At 39.4% G+C, this 24,260-nt stretch overlaps 1 protein-coding gene across 2 annotated transcripts; it reads left to right on the top strand.

Moving 5' to 3' along the window:
• Window positions 1-515: 515 nt before the first annotated feature.
• gpr146 (G protein-coupled receptor 146) lies at window positions 516-14,901 on the top strand. 2 transcript variants are annotated; one of them, XM_046835238.1, is made up of 2 exons: window positions 516-572; window positions 10,632-14,901. In XM_046835238.1, exon 2 carries the CDS (start codon window positions 10,674-10,676, stop codon window positions 11,661-11,663), a length of 990 nt encoding a protein of 329 aa, XP_046691194.1. In that variant the 5' UTR covers window positions 516-572; window positions 10,632-10,673; the 3' UTR covers window positions 11,664-14,901. The 2 variants fall into 2 exon arrangements, with proteins under 2 accessions (XP_046691194.1, XP_046691193.1); XM_046835237.1 differs by lacking the exon at window positions 516-572 and adding an exon at window positions 2,155-2,628.
• Window positions 14,902-24,260: the final 9,359 nt, after the last annotated feature.

Genomic DNA, 24,260 nt, shown 5'->3' with positions numbered 1-24,260 from the left:
CAATTGATTTAATGTAGTAATAATATAAATCCATATTAATCCATATCCATTAATTATTTACTGTTCTTTTGACATGGACCGTGTTGTCATGGAAAAGCCTCAGGGATATTTTACTACATGGCCTACGTTCAGTGTTTAATGTATTTACAGGCACAGTTTCAATGTTCCCACCAGCCTGTTCTGGAAAACAGGATACTGGCTTGAGTTGCTTTCCCACATCCTCTTTAATATATTATATCAACAGGACTTGCTTAAAAACAGATTTGTTTTTTTAGAAAAAGGGGTTGCACAGTTAGGTTTACTGTGAAGATCACTGGCATATGTTTATTTCAGTTCCTGCTACAGTATTGGTAAGAACAATGATCATTCTTCCTCTGTGTTTGATTCAATTATAAAACTTTAACGGATCCAGGCACCATTTTGAACTTTGGAATGACTTGATGAAATATAAAGTAAAAGCTTTATATTATATAATTTTATGTTTTTACATTATAGTTAAACCACTGAGGACATCTGTACAATTTCTCAAAATGAAATGGTCATGGTAAGGTACAATAACGCAAACAATGCAGGTAAACACACACCACACATTTGGGCAAAATGTAAATTTAATCAATCTGAAACAGATGCCCACTCTGTGACCGACCTGCTGTGTATAATATGTATAATATTGTATGAAAGAGTTTTACAATAACTGCATTGCAAAGCAGCCCATAATCTGATGTTGCTCCTGAAGAAGTACTAAGGGTTTTGTTAAACAATTAAAATTATTATTTTTTTTTCATTTCTTTCTTGCACAAATAATCTAATCATGCAGAAATTATTTTCTACATATTTTTTATTGTTGATGCCTCTTTGATTTGCCTCTCTATCAGCCATTTTATAGATATGCCCCCAGCACCCCTTTTATTTGCATGTTGAAAGACTTGGCTTTGAAGCAGTTGAAGGTCTGAATACAGTTGAAAGTGATGTAATGATGGTCTTTGCTCATGCAAGTTAAGCCATATCACATGAGCAAGACAGCCGGATATATAGAACACTGACACAGCTTTGACTTGTCTGTAAACCTAAGCCTGCAGAGTAAATTCTCTAGCTAATCCTTGCCATTCCGATATGTTCTGCCGTCCTTTCTCAAATTAAATTTGCTCCTTTTTTAATATTTAAAGTTAAGAGTTATATTCTTTGATATTGTATACTACATACAGGCACTCTTGGAACACCACTCCTCAAATAAATTTAATGAACTGATCTAAATATCTAATTATTTATAACTCTTTATAAGTTTACAACTATAACTTTTCATAACTGTTTATAACTCTTTATAAGTGTTTGTTTAAAAACTCTTTTTAACTCTTTATAACTCTTTACAATGCTTTTCAACTATTTATAACACTTTATAACACTTTATAACACTTCAAGATGCTTAAAAATATTTTATAACTCTATAACCGTTTATAACTCTTTACAACTATTTATAACACTTTATAATGTTTATAGCTCTTTATAATGCCTTCATAAATTTAATAAACCTTTATAACTGTGTATAGCTCAATAACCATTTATAAATCTTTATAACACTTTATAATGCGTTATAAAGTTTCATAACCCTTAATAACTTTTTATAACTTCTATTACCGTTTATAACTCTTTACAACTATTTATAACTCTTTGTAACGCCTTATAACACGTTATAACTTTATGATTTTCATACATTTCAAAAACCTTTATAACTTCTTAAAACACTATAACTTTGTAACTTATTATTACACTTTATAACTGTTTATAACTGTTAATAACTTTAGTTGAACAACTGGAAGGGGTTTTGGGGAGAGGCTGGAGCTGGAGAAGTCCATGGGAGGGGGCAATGAGTAAAAAACAAATCATTCCAAAGCATTAAGACTAAGAGACCTGATGTATGTTTATTGATGATTGAATGGTGAGATGAGGGACTGAGGGAGCTGGAAGTCACTCAGAGGAGCCGGAATTCCCATCCCTCAGTCGGGATAAGGAAGTAGGATCGCGGTGTTTTTCGTCCACTTCTGAGGGTTTTTATCACCCCGCCTCCTTTGGCTCCTGACGCGCGCTTATTGGACGAGAGGACCCAAAAGAGGCGGGGTTATCAAGATAAAAAAAAAAAAAAAAAAGACTCAACTACTCTGTGTGCTTGTGCGCGCGCGATGATAGATTGCAAACGGGAGCGCGCGAGACAGAGAGAAAGAGCGAGAGAGAGCCAGAGAGAGAGAGAGAGAGAGAGAGAGAGAGAGTAGGGGGAGGGTCACGTGTGTACACACCGTACAGCACAAGCTCGTAGTAAAACTCTCGCGCGTCTTACCCCCCTGTTACCGGATTTGCTACGTGCAGGAGGGGGAAAAAAGCCCCGAAACTACTCCCGTGTGTGACCTGATTTACTGCAAAACACACGCATATTCACGGGCGTCCTCGTGCTCGGATCCGCGTTTATCCACGAGAAGTTTTCGGGGCATCGGATTTCGTAATACGGGAGTTTGTGTTTGTGTGCGCGTGCGAGCGCGCGCGCTTGTGTGCGTAAGAGTTAGAAGAGGAGAAATGTCAGTGAAAGTAAAGCAGGACCCGATGCCTCCATAGATGCAAGAAATCAGTCGTGTTGTGGTGAGTATCCTCTGGTGTGTGTGTGTGTGTGTGTGTGTATATATGGCAAGGCTTTAAAAGTTTAATAGTGCAGGCAATTAGAGGAACATTGAATTCTGTTTTTACGACAATTAAGGCTTAAGGAGTTTTATTAAAGAATTTTTGGTGTGTGTGTGTGTGTGTGTGTGTTGTGTTTAAAGGCGTTAAAAGTTTCCCTGATCTCGCGTGCATGTTGCACTTTACAGTATCGGCAATTAGAGATACATATAATCCCAGTTTGGGGTAATTAAAGGTCATCTGTAGAATGTGTATTGAGTTTTGTGTGTGTGTGTGTGTGTGTGTGTGTGTGTGTTTTGAGAAAAACAAAGAAAGAGTTGGGGGGTGTTTGAGTGTCATATGAGCCATTGAACATAAACATTTGCAGCTAAAAAGAAGACCTAAGTGATTGAGAGTCAACATTGTTTTCACGTGTTAATCTGAGTCTGGATTATAGTTCTGTCCTCCTGACAGGTGCTCATGGTGTTTACATGCACTAATGAAATAACCGAGTATCCAATTATTGTATCATCATAATGACTTCCTTTTGGGCAACAGTGCAGTGATTATAACATGTTAATTACCAGCAGTCAAGAAGACCATAGTGTGTAGTGGCGTCAACAAACACACACTCATACACACACACACACACACACACACACACACACACACACACCCCAACAAACAAGCACTTATACACTCTTTTCTTTCTTAGTGGTGATTAGATCTTGGATAAACACTTTTTGAGTCCAAGATTCAGTGACGTAAGAATTCATTTGTACTTTTTATATATAAAATGATTATATATATATATATATATATATATATATATATATATATATATATATATATATATATATATATATATATATAAATGTTCTTTAAACATTGTAGACTTCATTTTGCATGCAATATTGGTGCATCTTTCAATTTCCTGTTGTAGTTTTAAACCCAGGTGATGAAGTGATGTCGTTGTTTTCACATCTAATATCGATATGCATATCGTTTGCATATCTTTTAGAACACCGAGAATGATTTTTCTGTTCGGACCAAACCAGCTTCAGGCTGAAGGAATGCGCTTGTACTCAAAGTTGAGAACATTGAAACCCGTTAGCACATAAAAAAGGTATTAATGTAGCTGATGAACATGAATTTCTTTTCAATTAAAAGTCATTTTTAGGTCAGAGCGCGTCTTTTATACTTATTCACTGATTCGGACATTGTTTTTTTTTTACTATAAGGCTTTATTTGTACACCTGAAGCACTGAAAGTTCATGACATAACAGTGAAAAGTCATCAGATCGCAGTGTGAAATGTAAAGGAACTCTGGTGAATGCCTGCTTTTACTGACAACAAAACGAATATGTCTATTATTATGTACTGGAATGTTCTGTACTGGACATTATGTACTGTTGGGAATATTAAGACGGAAATCTGTAGCTGGTTTCAGATTTAACATCAGGAGCACATATGACTTTTGATACGATTTATAGCGATTGTGAAAAAAAAAAAGTCTATGAAATTCATACATCTGCTTGAAAACGTTGTTTAGTTTAGCGCAGACATTTATCGCGTAATGGTTGAATCTAAAACAATGGAGTGTGTTTTTATACAGAATCTACAACTATTACAGTGTTATACTTTATTTCTGATTATAGGAGTTGAATAATGTTTATGGCCCGTATTCAGAGCGACTCACAACTGAGCAGGGAGGGTTAAGGGCCTTGCTCAAGGGCCCAGCATTGGCAGCTCGGTGGGGGTGGGATTTAAACCTGTGACCTTCGATTCAAAGTCCAATGCTTTAACCACTGAGCTCCCACCACCACATGGAATAAAAAAAATTCTAGTCACTGGGCAGCTAATCGTTAGTTCGAATACTTTGGAATCAAAGATGAAAACATTTGTGACAGAAACTGATCAAATGAGTAGGTGAAAATATGCGCCTAATAATTATAATACACTATATGGGCAAAAGTATTGGAACAACTGACGTTTCCAGGCGTATGCGGTTACCACAAATTTCGAGGCTTGAACGTGAAGCATGACAGTAACCCGGTGCACAAAGCTGAAGATGAAGATTTGGTTTATATCGATTGGAGAGGAAGCTCGTTAAATCGCTGACCTTAAATGTATTGATCATCTTGATGAATTGGAACGCTGACTGCACCCTCCTCACCCTACATTAACACCTGACTTCATTAACATCCTTGTGGCTAAGATCTCAATGGTCACACTCCAAAAATCGATTGAAACATCTTCCCAGTAAAGTAGAGCTTATAATAATGAGAACTAAATGTGGGATGTTTAGAAATTATTCACAGATCTTACGGTCAGGTGTCCACAAACTTTTGCCTGTCTAGTGTATTATGGGTAGTAGACAGAGGGAGTATTTTTCTACGTTTGATATCAATCATGATATGAAATTATTGGTCAGACTCGATGTTTGCTTTGTGAAGGGTTTCCCAACATACATTGTACAGTTTAATAGTCCTCTATACAATGATTCAAAGCCGCAGTCACATGACCACGCTGTACATTCCAGTGGGGATCTGACGAGGCATGGAGCTGCCTTATCACTCACCTCCCATCGTACTCACTCAGCCTCACTCCAACAGCTCGTCAATGTTAGTCGGCAGAAGCGTGCCAAGATGACCCCCCCCTCCCCCCCATCAAGGGGGTGCAGCTAATGAGGCAGGGCAGCGCTTACCACAGTTGTACTCTGGAATCCGGCTCTTTAATCGTGCTCCCTCATGTGAGCCAGCGGCTCTGGAATGCTTCTCAAAGCGAAGTGTTTGTAACGCTGAAGAAATCGGCCAGAAAAGATGCAGTGGAGCAGGAAACAAGTGGGGCCGGTTTACATGCGCTACAGACCGATATATCTGGAGTGTGTGGTGTAGCGTTAACACGAATTCCCTTTTACATTTAGATAAATACATAAAACAAACAGGAAGATAAGCGCCAGTAAAGTGTTTCAGAGTGTTCAGGTAGGTCTTCACCCGTCGTTTGGAGACTCGGCTGTTTGGACATCTAGGAGAAGTTCATTCCACCACCTTGGAACACAGAAGAGTTATGAGAAGCGCCCGTTTGCATGTTGTAATAATGTATTATAATCATTTATTACATTTGACAAGCACAGTGTAAAGAACAAGGTTGCCTCTATGAGAGGTACTTTACTAGTGCTTTTACAGTTACAAGCCTGAGGGGCTACGAGTCGTGTTCTTCTGTAGTAAGCAAAATTGCAACACAGCAATAATAAAGAGATCAGTGTGTAGCTTAGTGATTAAGTATTTGCCTGTCGTTAATGAGAACTCAATCGTGTTCTTCTCAGGACACTGAATATTGTGGTAAGTCATATAAATTCAGCCAAGTGCCAGGATCTAAACGAATCCAGAGTCATTACTGTTATAAAGTCAGATAAAAGCAGATATACTGTACCCACAGTGAGCAGCCATGCCAGAGTTCACAGAGAACAGAGAAGGAACTCGGAAGAACTCCTAATGCATATGGTGACTTTTAAGTCAAACTTACTGCGTTTGACCAGGGGTAGTAAATCTTAACCTCCAATGAGGAAAAAAAAGAACATTCCTCCTTGTGAACTCTTTTTGGCTGCAAGTTCCTGCGAGTGACATTAAAATAAACATGGCTGCTCATCGCATAAACTGTAAACACTGTAACACTTCGTAACACTAAAGTCGAAATCAACATGATTCCCAGCTAAAAATTCTCAATTTACCAGTAAACAAAGCCCAGTGTTTATACCTGCACTGTGGTCAGGGGGAAGCATTAGACCTTCCCTGAGGTAATTCTATACTCGTCTTTCCTGCTCCCCTTCTCTCCTCCTTTCCTTTCTTTCCATTTCCTCTTTTCTCCTCTTTTCTCCTCTCACCTTCTTTCCTCTCCTCTTTTCCGCGCTTTCTGTTTCTGCTCTGTTCTTGCTTCTCTTCCCTTTCCTCTCTTCCTCTCATCTCCTCTTTTTTTCTTCCTCTCCTTTCCAGTCCACTTCTCTCCTCTTTTCTCCTTCTTTCTTCTCCTCTAAAAAAACAAAAAAAAATGAAAGAATCTTTCATGTGAATAAAAAGCATACCCCTCTAATCTTTCCTCCTTTTCTCTTCTCTCATCCTCTTCTCTTTTCCTTTTCTATTCTCCTTTCCACTCTTCTCTTTTCCTTTTCTATTCTCCTTTCCTCTCTCCTCTTTTCTCCTTTTTATTCTCCTCTCCCGTCTTCTCCTTTTCTTTTCTCCACCCCTCTCTCCACTTCTCTTCTAATGTCCTCTCTTCACCTCTGTTTTTCTCCCCTCTCTTGTTCCTTCATTCCTCCATTGTTCACTTTTCTCTGAAACTCTGGGAGCAGGTAACCACCAACAGTGTAACAGGAACTCTGACTCAGTCAGGGTTGTTTATTACATGCAGGGATATTGCTCAGTGAGGCCACCATGTGAGATCAGTTATAAAAAAGTTGGCGGTGTCTCTGTGCATGCAGGCTCAGAGGTGTGAGGAGCGAGAGGCTCGTAGCTCAGGGGCAGGCGGAGGCAGTGTGTATCGGTTGTGCGGTGGTGTTTGTCATGAAGCCAGAGTTTCCTAGAGTACTTTTTTTAAATGGGGTTATGCAACCTAATAGCAGAAAAGTATTTTTTTCTACAACGAGTCTGTCCTGGAGTCATAAACAGCCCTGGCTAACAAATGCTTACTAACCTAGAGTTTGTTTAAATATAAAAATAGAACGCATATTTCTTTGTTTTAAGGGTGTGAACACCCCAAAATTAGATTTCTTTAACAGTAAACATAGTCTAAGAAAAGGAACGGTCAACTGCCCCAGACTGAACCCTTCATTCTGAACCATTCATTCAAATTTGTGCGTGTTAATACTTTCCCTTTAGAATACAGTTTACAGTTTAGATCACGAATACAGCAACCTGGTTATTGCTGATTTCAACAAAAGTTCATAACTGGTATTCGCTGACCTCCAGTTAGGAAAAAAATCTCGCTACCTTTTAACTGAGGACAGTCTACGTAACCCTGTGTTTAGCAAGTGACGTCAAATTAACATGGTTGCTCACAAAGTGGCAATTGTTCTCTTTAAATGAGTTTTTCTGTTGATGCCTTAAGTATTAGCTTTAGAAGAATCAGCATAAACATTCTTTTGTTCAAGCTACAACGCTGACTCTGCTGTTTTGAGAAGAAAAATCAGCGTCAGTCATTACAGTTAGCTAGCTTTTTTTTTTTGCTTTAGACTTTATAACTGGAACACATCGAAGTAAAAAATGACAGTTTTGCCTTTTTTTATTTGGAGGTCAGTCGAAAGCAGTATCGGCGTTGTGGTGTTTCACCTCTTCGTGATCTTACCTTTTCCACTCGTCCCACACAAGCTCATGGGAAAAACATTACTGGGTCTGAACATTTCACATCAGTTGCTTCACTGTCTTTTGTTTAACAGTTACAATTACTTCCAAATAGCGTCGTAACGGTACACAAAATGTCTCTAATCCATCCTTCAGTCATTCACTCCTTTAATATGCGGAATTATCAGGATTTTCTCCTTTCAAGAGAAAATTTTAAAGCTGGCCATAAACCACTAAAGAATCCATATCGCTAGACTGTTGTAAAAACCTTGGCGATGACAGGAAGGGATTTTGGCAATAAAATAAAAGCATTTACGCACATGCGCACCACAAATCGCGTTTCCGGTATGTAGAACTTTCCTCAGCATTCAGAACGCTCATACAATTAGGAGAATAGAGTAGTTCAGAGCGAGTGTGCATTGTGACCACCTTAAGCAGCCATTATTGAAGGATGAATAAGGCCAGATGATTCTGCAGACCATGTAAACGATTATCGTTATATTTCAAGATATGGTTCAACTCTGACGGACGGGTTTTTTCGAGTGACGCATTGTTTTATTTTCATATGAACAGCTCAGATAGATTACAAATCAAACTGATACTCATGGACATTAATTCATTTATATGACAAGCGCAGTCACACTGAGCGTTATGGAGTCTGGCAGTGCCGAGCTTTGAAATCTATCTGAAGCCTTGAGCGCCGACCTACCACCGTGATAGATCATAATATAATAATATAATTGTATTATGAGGAGGCTACAAGTGTGCAGGTTGTATCAGTAGTGTAGTTAGTCTGTGGCCAGGCCACTTGTATGACCTTTTCATGAACGCTAACCTCTGAAACCCACTCACTGACTCCCACTGTGATGCATCATATTTCACCCCATAAATCCCCCTAACCTTCTGCCTGGTAGTGCAGAAAGAGAGAGAGAGGGAGAGGGGGGAGAAAGAGAGTACAAGTCTGAAGCATGGCGATTCTTTAGCCAGGGGGTTTAGAACAACACAATTAAAGGTGACACATCCAAGAGATGTCAGCAATGTGAACACCGCTGCTAATGCCACTTTTATGGAAGTAGACGCAACTTGATGTTTCCTCGTCCTCTGCATACTGAATAGCTGACTGCTGCAATTGAAGATTGGTAAGAAGGTTGTGTAGTCGGTAGAGGTGTCCCTGACAAAGGATTTACATAGTCAAATCAGAATTGTCACGTCTTGCCTCAAGGTCAATTTGTGGCATTTTTTTTAATCCGCTTCGGCCAATTGTGCTGCAAATTAGGTCGGTTTATTGAGCAGGCGCATTTAACACACCAAACCTTATTGCGTGTATGTTCTGCTTTGCATGAGAGAACATAAACACTCCCATACCAGCAGGTGGCAGTAGTCTGTATTCGGCATCCAAACTAGGAAACCTGAAGTGCTACAATTGTAAATATATAAAGCAAGCAGCATTTACATCTGCCGCGATCATTACTAACAAAATCAGTTTTTTTTAACCTGGTGCTAAGTTGCAAAGACAAGAGCAAGAATGACAACAAGCGTGGTTCCTTTTTTTCCCCTGTGGTCATTCGCTGAGCTAATTAGCCAATCGGATTTCTCTTTCTCGCCGACGAGCTCAGCCGCTGATTCGACGTGCAGAATCAGCCGATAAACAACTAAACCCGCCCGACAAGAGCAACATAATCGCCCACTGGCTGAAGTGATTTCTAAATATCAGTCAACCTCTAGTCTGACTTGACTGCGAGATCGGTAGTCAGGCTCCTCACATCAAAGCATCCAATCTTTTTATTATCTTTTACTGCTATTTGGGGTCACCCTCTAGTGGTCTGGTGCACAACATTGTGTTGAGTATTGTAGCAGCTAATTTTTATTTTCCTGGGTTTTCCCGGTTTCACAAACTTCAGGCCACTGACACTGAGCCCCATAACATCAGGTCAATGAAATTGCTGAACGGGTTCAGGTAAACCAATAAAACTCTTTATATTAAATCAGATGTGCTCCCACTGAATCGGGCCGCACCACATCATAAATATGGATGATGTTCCTCTGACGTTTGACCTGCCGCTCACTCGGACTGTCTACAGGAAATGTGAATCATTCGTCACACTGAAAACAACCGGGCATGAAAAAACACCCTTTACCTGTGTTCTGAGCTGCACAGCATCGGGAAAAAAGCTTCACTGATGGTGATTTTTAAACGCAGGACTGATGATAAATGAAAAAGAGAAATTGTTGTAAAGGAGGAGGAAGACAGTGAACAATGACTTTCTGGTAGGCTTCTGTTTAGATACAAGCCGTGTAACAGACACTGTCTTTCATTAAAGCCTGTGTAAAGTTCATTAGTTTCAGTGTAGACACCTGCGGCTTATAGACAGGTGCGGCTTATTTATGTTCAAAATAAAAATCTTTGTCAAATTCAGTGGGTGCGGCATATATTTGGGTGCCCTTAATAGTCCGGAAATTATGGTATTTATGGTGTTAATGTGGACATGTAAACTTGAGTCTGAGATTTTTACCACTTCTTTACCACTTTTCGAAGTGAAAGTGATCATGTGAGTTAAAGCCGCCGAGGAAACGTATAATTTTCGCACAATTCTGTTAAGTGACGTAGAGTTACTATGTGATGTCATGACATTGTGATTTCTCCCGCAGTCGATCCTGTGAGCCGGAGCGGAACACAGCGGCGTCCTCGCGATGTGGAGCTGCATGGTTTATAATGAGACCGAAGGCAGCGCAGACCTGGCTGTTTGCTGGGATTTGGGCCTCGCTCTGTCCATCTTCTCCCTCTTTTACCTCATTGTGTGCTTCCCCGTGGGGCTGTGCTACAACGCCCTGTTGGTGGCAGTAAACCTGTCCAACAAGATGTCCATGACGATGCCGGACGTCTATTTTGTGAACATGGCTATCGCTGGCCTCGTGTTGAACCTGGTGGCTCTGATCGAGCTGCTAGGCCCAGATTTCACCCGCTGGCCCGCTTGGAATCATAATGACGAGGTCTACGTGACCCTGCTCATCCTGTTCAACATCTCCTCCCTGGTTATCATGTACTCAACAGCATTGCTCAGCCTGGACTACTACATTGAGCGGGCACTGCCACGCACCTACATGTCCAGCGTTTACAACACCAAACACGTGTGCGGCTTTATCTGGGGCGGTGCAGTGCTTACCAGCTTCTCCTCGCTGCTCTTCTATGTGTGCAACCACGTGTCGGCTAAGATTCTCGAGTGCTCCAAGATCCAGAACAAAGAGGCGGCCGACGCCATCATGACCCTCATCGGGTACGCCGTGCCAGCCGCCGCCGTCCTCTACGCCCTCTGCCTCATCCTGCGCATTCGCAAGGAGGCCACGCCCTTGGACCAGGACTCGGGACGGATGGATCCTTCTATCCACCGGCTGCTCCTGGCATGTGTGGGAGTGCAGTTTATGCTCTGGACACCTTACTACACCACGCTCCTGCTGCTGACGGTGGTCGATGTGCCCCGGATGCAAACCGCAGGCACCTTCACTTTTCTGAAAGGCTTTTCACAGCTGCTTGCCTTCTCCAGCAGCTTCGCCATGCCGCTCATGTACCGCAAGATGAACAAAAACTTCGCCCACAAGCTCCAGCGACTCTTGAAGAGGCTGCATTGTGGCAAGCAGTCGTGTCCTCACGAACACTCGGTCATACAGCAGGTGATCACGTGAGGATCTCTGCCGAGCTTTAGTTCACTTTATAGGCACTTGCTGCACAAAACCACAGACCTCCGTAAAACTGTGAAACAGTGGAATCTTTCACGACGTGTAACTTTCTAACCAGTTTGGCTTAATGAGAGTGGTGAAAAAACCTTACAGACTCGCCCACTTTTTCTGAAAGGGGAACTTTAACTTATATTTGGTAGCAGTCTGTTACAGGATATCACGCAGGCCTTTTTATAATGCTTTCTGACCAACTTGAACTCATTTAGCTGAAAGTGAACTCCTCACTGAAAGCTTCTAATGTTACTCACAATGCTTTGCATTAAAATAACCGACTCATGCGATGTTGAATCACTAGATAACAGTTTATTATAAAATAAATACCTTAGATTAATACAAGCCAATGAACATTACGTGGGATGAGGCTGTGGAGTAAACATCCAGAGATATCTCGTACATCTTCTCATCATCCTGTGGGTGTGTATTCGTCTGTGTGGGTGTAAGTGTGTGTTTGCTGCTCCCCACTTCCCCCTCAGCATAGACATAACGTTCGCAGCCGAAACTGAATGATTCATTTGGTAACACCAAATCAGTGGTGATATAATGTGCACTTCTTGGCAAAAAAAAGGGGCCAAGCCTAAAATACGACGCTTCTTACGATCTTAACAACAAATCATTGGTCAGAGAATGAAAAAGAATGGAACATGTGAACCGAAACCTCCTGTTCGTTTTAGTAAAGCGAATGGAAAATTAATTTCTGTAGTATTCTTGTCGGCAAAGATAAAATTAGCATTGAATTAAATCAGCAATAAGTAAAATGAACATCGGGTTAGGGGTGTATGATATATATCGTCTATGATAACGTCATAATTGTTGTTTTATCAATGTGCGATTTGACATCATCGAGTATATCACAAAACCCAAACAAAACACACCTACCGAGTGTTCTAGTAGATTCGACTCATGCACATGCATTTAGAGTGCGTTCTTTCACTGCATGATTCAGTCACAAAATTCAAGATATCACTATAGAAAATGTGTGCGTTTTTAAAATTTCATATTGTCCAGTCAAGTCAGCATCACACAAAAATCGCCATTTTTTTCTTCCAAAAATGTATTAAAAATTATTAAAATATAATATAAAATCTATATTATATTCATATTAAATTGTAATATTATAAAATACTGATTTCATTTGCTTGGTAACAGCCAAATTGTCTTATTTTTCTAACTGACTGATCAAATGTAGGAATTTGATTTAAAAGATGATGCACAATTTGAGGAAAAAATTGCTTTTTTGAGGTAAAAAATTTCCATTAAAGTTAAAAACAAATGTAAACCATATTGGAAAAGATTCCTCTCGGTCACTGCTATGAACTGAGCACCACACGGAATATAACGGATATAACAGATTTTTGTTTGTCCACGGTAGTTTTTAATCATTATCGATAAAATAAATAAATAAATCGAGATAAACATTTTTTGTCCATATCGCACACCCCTACATTGGGTCTTCTTTCTCTTTAAAAAAAAATTTAAAGTGTCCACAGTTTACCCACAAGGCTTAAAGTTTTTACGCGATTGAAGAAAAAAGCTATCTTGTATTATTCGTGACCAGTGATTTGTTGTTTGGATTGGTTAAAGCTTCATATTTGTGCAGGACTGTAGGTGTAGCCTGAATATCAGGAACAATAGCTATATCCTGTCGCTACCCAAAATTATTTTTCTCAACAGTCATCAAAGGGGGAGTAGAAAAATAAAAACTCCTTCAAGCTATTTCCTTTCATTTTGTGAAAATTTCTGACAAGAAACGGGTATTTTTAAATCACTACGAGCTCCAGTGATAAACGTCGGCCAGTGTCTCTCCCGCGATTATTTACATCGATTATCCTTTTTATTAGCAGGAACGAAATCTCTGAATGCGATGCTGAAGAAGGAAACCAGCAATCCGCCTCAGTTAATAATTATTCCACTCTGACCAAAGTCTCATTGATTGTAGTGAAATATTTTAAGAGCAAATATCGGTTTAACGCCATTGGCCTATCTGGAGGCAGTGACGGTCAAGAATTGCGTAACGTATAACAAATTAAATATACTGTACATGAACATTAACCTGAGGATTCTTCCTCCTTATACAGAACACGTTGTGCAGTAAAGACCTGTGTATGAAATGAGAAAACTCTCCATATACAAATCCAATCGAACTGAATAAAAAGACCAGCACTTCTAGCACCAGAATTTGTAACGTTTAACCAGCACAGACACAGCCTTCCTGCTTATAAACAGTTTTAGCATAAGCTTATATACACTATAAGGACAAAAGTATTGGGACATCAGCCACCCATTTGGTTCTTCCCCAAAGTGTTTCCACAAAGTTGGAAGCACGCAATTGTACAGGATGTCTTTGGAGGTGGTAGCATTCAGTTTTGAACTAGAACTAGGAGACCCAAACCTGTTTCAGCATAACAATGCACAAATATAGCTCCATTAAGATATTCTATATATGGATTGGAGAGGAAGATCTTGAGTGGCATTCAGTAGAGCTCTGACCTCCACCATATTGAACACGTTTCAGGTTGAATCAGAACACTGACTGCACCCCAGACATCCTCACTCTACATCAGTACCTGACTTTACTAACCCCCTTGTGCTTGATGATGAGCACAAATCTACACAAAATCTAGTGGAACATCTTCTCAGAAGAGTGGAGCTTACTTTAACAGCAAATGGGGACTAGATGTGGAATTAGATGCCCAAAAAGCAGATTACGAATCTTATGGCCAGGTGTCTCCAAACCTTTGTCCATATAGTATATATTCCTGTTATTATTCCCTTGGACTTTATACTACAAAAAGTATTTATATATATATATATATATATATATATATATATATATATATATATATATATATATATATATATATATATATATATATAAACAAAGTACTGTAAATGTGTTGACAGAGAAAGTCATATCATTTTAAATCCATTTATGTTAACAGAGAAAAGAAAATATTTATGTCTAGTTATCTAACCTATAAAAGATTCACCAGTAATCATAAATCTATGGTCATTTCTAGTGTGTTTATACCGGTATAAATGTATATATGAAATCTATGTGTATATATTGTATGTCAGAGATTTTACAGGAAACGACTTCATTTCAGAATTACAGTATTGTTCCTCAGAGATTTATGTAGCCACTATTGAGTCAAATATAATAAACTAACATGAATATTACAAAGTGTTTTGGCTCTGTTTCTCATTGTTGCTTCTTAATCATGTCTTATATAGTAGGCGTCAAATCGAAACAGTGCATGTCTATGCAATGAAAAAAAGCAACTGGCTCTCATTTCTCAGCCTTTTTGTTATAAAGTTGTCTGTCAATGTGTGTGTAAGGCAAAATGAAGCAAACACTTTCAACTGGATTTACAAGAAAATATCAGAAACAGCTTTACTTTGTCCAAACGTGCACATGTTGATCATGTGTGAAGTGCAGAGTGTAAAGACCTGATTCAGCATTTGAATGTAGCGACGCCCACTAAACTCCATAAAAGGTAAAGAGCACCGACAGCTGTGAGCACGAATTGAGCAAGCAGGGTAAAGTCTAAAAATCAAGCGGAATTGATTCACTTTGATGCCAATAATTATTATTATTATGTGAGTGCTAAATCTCATATCATCTGTTGGAGGTACAGTTTATGGATCTGCACAGAGCAGCCAGTCCTCCATTTATACACCATAGTTAATTTGACCATTATTTTATGAGTTGTTTTATTTATCCTTATTTCAGGGGTCTGTGTTGGGTCCTGTTCTTTATTTTCTCTATTCTTTTATTAGTCCAAAAACTAGAAAATGACGATTGTGTTCTGTGGAGAGGAGCATGGCAAACTTAGGTACAAATGGGTTTATTTTTACAATGTTCCGTCCAGGAAAAAAAAAAAAAAAAACACAAATAAAAAAAATAAATAGCAACAATTAATATTATATATATACAGTACAGACCAAAAGTTTGGACACACCTGCTCATTCAAAGAGTTTTCTTTATTTTCATGACTATGAAAATTGTAGAGTCACACTGAAGGCATTAAAACTATGAATTAACACATGTGGAATTATATACTGTAGTGTATATATAATATATATACAGTACAGACCAAAAGTTTGGACACACAAGGTGTGCATGTAACAGTAAATACAGGATAAATGATTTGGTAGTTAATATATCCTCCCTTGTGGTGCAGAGATATACAGTATATGAGAGCTGTCCCTGTTCTCTCCACCCCGTCACTAACAGCCTGTTGGTTCTCTCCCGAGTGACTGCAGTGTCCACAAAACCACGCCACACCAGCCCCGAACGTGTAGAACATTCTTCACATTCTGAACATTGTCATGACTTCCGAACGCCTACTACACAACATTGCTCCTTTTTTTGCAATACAAACACACACACACCCAGAGAACAATACCGCCTGATAACAGGGTGAGAAAGAGCTTGGGTGGTTGTTGGTATGTGGGAATTTGTAGCGAGCTCAGCGAGAAGAAATGGCATGTTGTTCTGCTGAATAAATACAGCACAGTCACGACGACAATCAAACACAAGAAGGTTTTTTTTCCAATGTTTGTTGTGCACTGCCTGTCCATATTTGTAATTACTTACAAAATGAAAACATGACCTAAAGCGAGTACTGGCTCAATAATCTATGAAATAAGCTCTTCAGAAACGTCTGTCAGGATTTCTGTCTAGCTTGAAGTGCAAGCTACAAGCTACACACGCACACACACACACACCTGGACAAAGGCTTTAGCCCTAGCCAAACATCGATGTGTACAGTTCTGACCGTGGTTCTGCTAAACATTACTGCCTGCACATCTGGAAATAATATAATAATGAAGCAGAATGGAGTTGTTGCCATGGATGCAGTTCCCTGCTGATCATACACGAGCCTTGAGGCTTGGATCGAGCTGTGTCTGTTTTCGTAACAAACAAAAAAAAAACACAAATGAAATGTATATTATAATATGAAATGTGACATGAAGGTGCCTGACTAATACCCTGTAAGACTTTGTGAGATTTTCTAAGCTCAGTGTTCGAACAGGAAGGTCTTGTTTGGAAACCAGATTGATATTGAACAGTGACGTTTGTCTAACGCAGTACCGTGTGTTCTCCTGTCAATGTTTTAGGCTAAACATGTATGTTAGCAGTGCTAATCACATGGTGCCTCATAGTCAGCAGTGTGTCGTCACACTCTACTGAAATGTCTGGCTCTTCCTGTTCACCTACTTTTTCACCAACACTATAGTTTGGCCTGCAGGCAATTCTACGTTCCAAAAATCTGGCCTGCTTCCAGAAAACAGATAGTTGGTTTGTTTGTTTTTTTCTTTGAAAAGCTGCACCACCCACATGTAGGTTTACACAACAATCGTTAAAATCTGCAGCACCGTTCTACTGGTTGACCTCAATAATGTTTCAGTTTTGGGTGGCAGCCGTGCTTCAGGGGTTTTCTTTCTGCTTCTTTAAATTTGCTGTTAAAGAGCAAGAGGTCTCAGCACTGATCTCTGATCTGTATGACAAGACCACCATAGTAGCAGGCACGTTCAGTTTGTTGTTCAAAGTTTGCTCTATTTAAGTTGGCTTCATCTCAGATCTCCGAACAAAATGAGCACAGAGATTCCTGTTACGGAGCCAAACAAGGAAAAAGAAACAGATCGTTTCCAAAACAGAGGATGTTCATCAGCATGGCACCAAATTTCATTTGCGGGATTTTTCTTCAAAACGCAATAGCGTTAGTGAGATTTGCATTTTACCTGTATGTAAAAAAAAAATAGGTGATAAGGCAAGGTGAGTGGGACGGGAATATGCCAAGAACATACCTTGAAACAGAAAAGATCCAGCCAGGAAAATGACTGGAACCCAATCGATACGGCTGTTATTTTCTGTTATGTTTTGATTTGAGTGAAATTGAGTATCAGTAGAAGCTCTTTATCATCCTAATACAAATAATCAGACTTATTTTGGCTATTTAAAGCTTGTGGTGGAGTGGCCTATAAATGCAAAACACACTAACACAGTGGTCGCCAAACCCCGGGCCGTGGACCGGCACCGGTCTGTGGGTCAATTGGTACCGGGCCACACAGAAAGAATACATAACTTACAGTATTTCCGTTTGATTTATTATCTGATTCTGAAAGAAAAGGTTTTTTTTTTGGAAAATTACCGGATTCTCTTCACCACATCTGTCTGTGACTCACTCTTGATTCATGTCATGATGCCTCGGTCACGTCTTACCTCCATCCGCTACCTTCTTAAAGGTGCTGCTCCGGCCGCTAACACATAATACATTACCGCTAAATTAAAATCCCCAAGCGAGCAAAATGAACAAACAACAACAACACAGTGGATTCATGTTTATTATTATATTTAGAAAATACCAGTTTTTATGTCGTTCGTATTGTTTTATTTTGTTGTATTCATCCGCCACACCTTAAAGGTCGGTCTGTGAAAATATTGCCCGACATTAATCCGGTTAATTTTGGCGCAAAAAAAGGTTGGGGACCACTGCGCTAACAAACCAAATAACTGAACAGCAAATCTAAAAAATAATCATACAAGAAATTCAGAAACAACAAACACATAGAAAAAATGCTGATGTGATTATGAAATGAGATGATGAAGTGACGTATGAGAGGATCTATAAACCTTCTGATGCGTTTATTCACACTTCGACCATCGAGGTCATTTGTATGCTGTCAACTTTGCACAATATTAAATATAAATAGAAGCGAAACCTTTCCTCACACCTCTCTGTTTCTATGTACCGCCTCGGGCACTACGCAATAACCTTTTTGACGCTTTCGCTTTCAATGCTTGACACGTCGGAATAAAAATGCCAACGAACGATGTCGAGTGAGAGATCTCTAATGCGTCTGCCCTGTTCAGCTGTTTACAGAGACAATAGCTAGTGCATCTTCATCTCATTCATAAATCACTTTGGATATAGGAGACACACAAAATGGTAGCCAGACATTAGCAGTAGCAAGTTACATAGACAAATAGTGTGTGGACACCCGGTCATAAGATTCCCATTCCACCTTTAGTAATAACTTCCACTCTTCTGGGAAGATGTTCCACTAGATTTTGAAGTGTGCTTGTGGAGGTTTGTGTTTATCAGCCACAAGGATTTTAGTAAAGTCAGGTACTGATGTAGGTGAAGGGAGGAGGCCTGGGGTGCAGTCAGTGTTCTAATTCATTCCATAAGATGTTCAATATGGTCAGAGCTCTATAGCAGGCCAATCAAGATCTTCCACTCCACTCCAACCCACTCCTGGCTTTGTGCACAGGAACAGGTTTAGCATTCAAGCTCAAGTGAAGGAAAAAATGAATGCTACCACATCCAAAGACAACAGTGTGTGTCCAATGTTTGGTCTGAGGATTGAAGGTTATTATAACAGCAAACATACTTTTGTCCAGATGTGCATATACTTATATTTTGTTATAGAAGAATTGAATATAGTTAAATTTAAACAAGTTATATCCATATTTAATCTAACATCAAGCTTAAATTACATTATACTAAGCATGTTTTTAAAATGTGAAATTTGAAATGACTGTATAGAAAATGGTGACTGTCAAACATCTCCAACCGACTCACCAGCATATAAAGATCAATAAAAATCAATTAAATGATGTTTATACAAATAATTCCTGTTTTTCTTTATGTCAGTCTTGTGCACTGATGGACAGCTTCGATTTCTGATTTTGGAGGAGGACGCTGAAAAAGCTAAACTTGCTCAGGGTCTCTGAAGCTTGCTTCGAGAGCACAGATTAGCGAGGAGAGAATGGCCTAGTGTGATGAGATAAACGTCAGGTCCTTTTGTCAACGGATGATGCATTACCCAACATTCAGGCTTTCATTAGCGCGCATCCTGTTTGAGCAGACGGATAAGTCGAGGCAATGCATAATGAGAGGAAGCATTTGTGCTGAATGGTTGATTGATTCTGCCTGATTGCATAGTGCTGAATGTTTGTTGCGCCTCTTATTTATCTCTCGACGGGGAAATTTGTAATAACTTTTAAGGGGTTGGAGATCCATCATCGTTAACTGGAGCTCGTACACAAACAGCTCTCTCTCGGTGTGTGTGTGTGTGTGTGTGTGTGTGTGTGTGCATGTCACTGTGACACCTGCATCTGAGGAAGACAGCAGGGTGTCAGGCATCCTGTTTTTAGGCTTTATGGAAAGGACAACTGAAGTAATGCGTCTTACACACACACACACACACACACACACTTGTCTTTCTATTTCTCCTCTGACATAATGATAAATGCATATGTTATGCCTACCTTATTCTCAACCTTAGGATATAAATAAACAAACAAACAAACAACTGTTAGATATTTTAATCCTTGTGGGGACATTTATTATAGACAACGTATCATACATCCACACACACTCCTAATAAACATGGTGTCCTTTTACACAATTTTTTGCTTAAATTATACCATTGGTTCTTCTTCCACCACTTTAGTCTAATTCTCTGTGACTAAAACGAAAATAAAGCGCTAGCAAGGACAAATTGAACCAACGTACACACAAGGTAATATTGGCACGTACTTGCCCCCTCCGTTGTGCCCCCTAACCCACCCCTCCTATACACTTTCTTTCCTCTTTGTTAACCTCCCCTCCCTTTTCATAACCTCCAATCCTCTTTCCTTACATCCCGTCCATTAGCCCTCACAGGTGCAGGGAGGGGTCACGAGAGAAGTCGTTGACTTGTGACCTGAGTGCAACTTGACATCTCTAACAGGCTTCACAGAGGTGGGTTGTGCTCCTGCCTTATTTTGTTGTCATCTGAACTACATTGTTTTTCAAATCGTATGGAATACCTAAATTACCTGCCATTCTATCTATCTATCTATCTATCTATCTATCTATCTATCTATCTATCTATCTATCTATCTATCTATCTATCTATCTATCTATCTGTCTGTCTGTCTATCTGTCTGTCTGTCTGTCTAACCATTTATTTATTTATTTATTTGTTAGTTAGTTTCACACATGGGTTTATAAACCTGCAGCCAATTATTAACACTTGGGCTCCTCCTGGTGGCCAAATATTGATGGTGTTTAGTCCCCTGACCTCATTCACTCATTAAAGATTCCTGTCTGTAAACACTGGGCTTGTTTAGAGTTTTATTGGCAATCGATTAATTCTTACGTTTGTCAATATTTGATAGGAAGGCAGGAATAACGCCCTAATAAGGTGCATGAAGTGCATGAAAGTGTTCAGACCCCCTTCACATTTTTATTTTATTTTATGTTGCAATCTTTTTTTATTATTATTTATTTCTTTAAAAAAAATGTTTGACCAGTAGAATAAGTAGGATAACATTTTGAAAATAATTTTGAAAATAATTAAATAAATATGATTTTCTGATTCGTGATCCGCATAGGGAGCAGGTTGAGAAGAGCCTGGAGAGGTGGAGATACACTCTGGAGAGAAGGGAAATAAAAGTCAGTAGGAGTAAAACAGAGTACATGTGTGTGAATGAGAGGGAGGGCAGTGGAGTGGTGCGTTTGCAGGGAGAAAAGGTGGAAAAGGTGGAGGAGTTCAGGTACCTGGGGTCAACAGTGCAAAATAATGGAGAGTGTGTTAGAGAAGTTAAGAAAAGAGTGCAGGCAGGGTGGAGTGGATGGAGAAGAGTGATAGCAGGAGTGATTTGTGATAGAAGAGTATCTGCAAGAGTGAAAGGGAAGGTTTATAGGACTGTGGTGAGACCTGCGATGTTGTATGGATTAGAGACAGTGGCATTGAGTAAAAGACAGGAGGTGGAGCTGGAGGTAGCAGAGCTAAAGATCTTGAGGTTTTCGTTGGGAGTGATGACGATGGACAGGATTAGAAACGAGTTTATTAGAGGGACAGCGCATGTAGGACGGAGGAGGGACATGGGATATATCTGTAGGAGAATGCTGAGGATGGAGCCACCAAAAAGGAGGAAAAGAAGAAGACCAAGGAGGGGGTTTATGGATGTGGTGAGGGAAGACATGCAGGTAGTTGGTGTGAAAGAGGCAGATGTAGAGGACAGGGGGGTATGGAGATGGATGTACATTATAACAAACATGGTGTGAAGCAGCTTTGAAATGTAGAAATGTATTTGATTAATTTGACTGCATTCAGAATCATTTTTATTTATTAAGATCTCATGTTCTTGCAGTGCAGACCTGAATTTCTTCTTCATTTTATTACACAGTGCATTTAAATGTAGTAGAAGTAAAAAGTCAGCGGTTTAGCATGTGATGTGTAAAAAAAAAAAAGAACCATTCCAATCCAGTTCTGCCCTTACATTTCCAAGGTGACATTTTCTGGATTCAGTCACTGTCACCCTGGCTGTTAGTCGGTTGTTTAATCGAGGGAGCTTTGTTCCAGATCGGTTATAGAGGTGACGTGGAGGGTATGTTGACACGGTAACTTTAATCTTTGTGTTAAAGTCGCTTCCTGTCATGTCTGTTCTGTCGAGGGCTTGTTTCCTCCTGCCACATGGCTCCTGTCACACTCTGCCCTCTCTCGCTCTCGGTTGGGACAAACGCAGAGTAGAACTTTCATCCACATGCAGTCCACATCATCATATTATTATTAAGCATGCGGGTGAAAGCAGTTGTATGATATAAAAAAGAGCTTTGAAAGTTGAACCTCCACAGTGCAGTTATATCACATGCTGAACCTCTGACTTTTTACTTCTACTATATTCAAATGCACTGTGGAATAGAATGAAGAACGGAATGCAGGTCTGCACTGCAAGAACATGAGATCTTAGTAAATAAAAATGATTCTGAATGCAATTGATCGAATACATTTCTGTTTGAAGATCGCAAAATATATCGACCGTAACAGTAGAATTAATCAGTTTATTTCAATGCATTTCTACTCATTTTACGTCATTTATCCATTGAATTGCTGTAGTAAGGATCCACATGAACAGCCTACAGATCCATGAGGTTTCTGTGGAGGATTAAACTCAGGAACTATAATAATGGACTTGGACTGTAATTGGTATAAACAGTTTGCTAGAATGTAATGGCAATTTGCATGAAAAGTTCTACATTTAAGTGCCCATCAGCTCAACAATGATGGAAATATAATAAAGGGACGTTATAATGAATGGTGACACTCCTCTGGGACTTCTGTCTCAGGGAGTTTTTGCTTGTCACAATTGCCACTGGCTCACTCATTAGCGATACATTTATAGAGACCAATTAATGATGTTTAAAATGATAATTAAAATCTATTTATTTCAGTAAAGCTGCTTTGGGACAACGTCCAATGTCCAGATAAACTCATTTAAATTTATATGTAATAATTTCAACTTATTGTTATCTTAAAAAAAAAAAAAAAAATCAATTAGAATATATTATAAATATTTCCATTTGCTAACATAATTGTTTTTTCCGTTGTGTTTCAGTTGGCTGCATGCGACTTTATTTGTTTGCCATTTCTAAATGTTTGCTAAAGATATTGTTAGATTTTATCCTCCAAATCTCTTCCTCTGGTCTGGTTTTTTTTTTTTCCCAAAGGCGTCAGTAGTCAAACTATAGATCAGTATATAATTAGACAGAACTCTTTCTTGAGCCGTCATTATGAGCTGAGGGCTGACGATAATGCCGAAACGTAATCTTGATGAAGAAAAAAAAAAACGATGGCGCATAGGAAACTATTTTTACACTATACCTCGAATCAAATTGTTTTGAAGAACGACCAAATCATAGTTTGAATTTGAATGCATTGAGCGTTTGCACATTATTTACATGGGAGTGTGCTGTAGCCATGGAGTTATTTATTAGGAAGACACACTTATTGGAGGAGAAGATGGAAGGATGTACCATCTTCTTGTATCATGCAAATCCAGGGTTATAGAACAAGTGGTTACTATTGGACATCGTTGGGTTTTTTCCCCCTTCTCATTGTAATTGCACCCCCTCTGGTGTCTGCTTGCTTTTAAATGAGTTGATGTGGTAGTTGCACACAGCTGGTGACTCGAGCCAGGGACAACAAATCAAATGTGACATTAGTTGTGTTTAAGCTTGACACTGTTTAAGTTAATGACACGCACTCGCCGTCTGTGACGGTCCCTTTCTTAGAATTTCTAGGTGCACTATTAAGAAGTAACCCTGTGGGATACCAAACGTTCAGTGAACAGGGGGAATTTATATGCCAAGCTGGGAATAATAATGCTGTGTTGAGGCACAGCTTTGAACATCGCTCATGTCCAACACAGCGATGAAGCAGTTAGATGGACACCAGTGCAGGTTTTCTGGTTTCATTCAAACCAGTTTAGCATAAAAACCCAAAGACGAGCTAACATGAGGCATGCAAATGGGCAATAAGCAAACAGCAATGAACTAGACGAGACTAAATCAGAGCTTATGGTCGAAAGATTAATCAAGCAAATAGTTCAGTGTTGCGCATCGGGTTACTAATTGGGATGGTTGGGGGAAGGGGAGGAAGATATCTTGTTTAACGTCAAATTTATTTAGCTTGCAATTCTCTTTTTTTCTTAATAGGCACATGGTTTAGTGTAGCTAATGTGGATTTATTGAAATAGATGCTTAA

The sequence above is a fragment of the Silurus meridionalis genome, chromosome 22 (genome assembly GCF_014805685.1).
Source record: "Silurus meridionalis isolate SWU-2019-XX chromosome 22, ASM1480568v1, whole genome shotgun sequence".
NCBI lineage: Eukaryota > Metazoa > Chordata > Actinopteri > Siluriformes > Siluridae > Silurus > Silurus meridionalis.
This window is presented reverse-complemented; position numbering and strand designations above follow the sequence as displayed.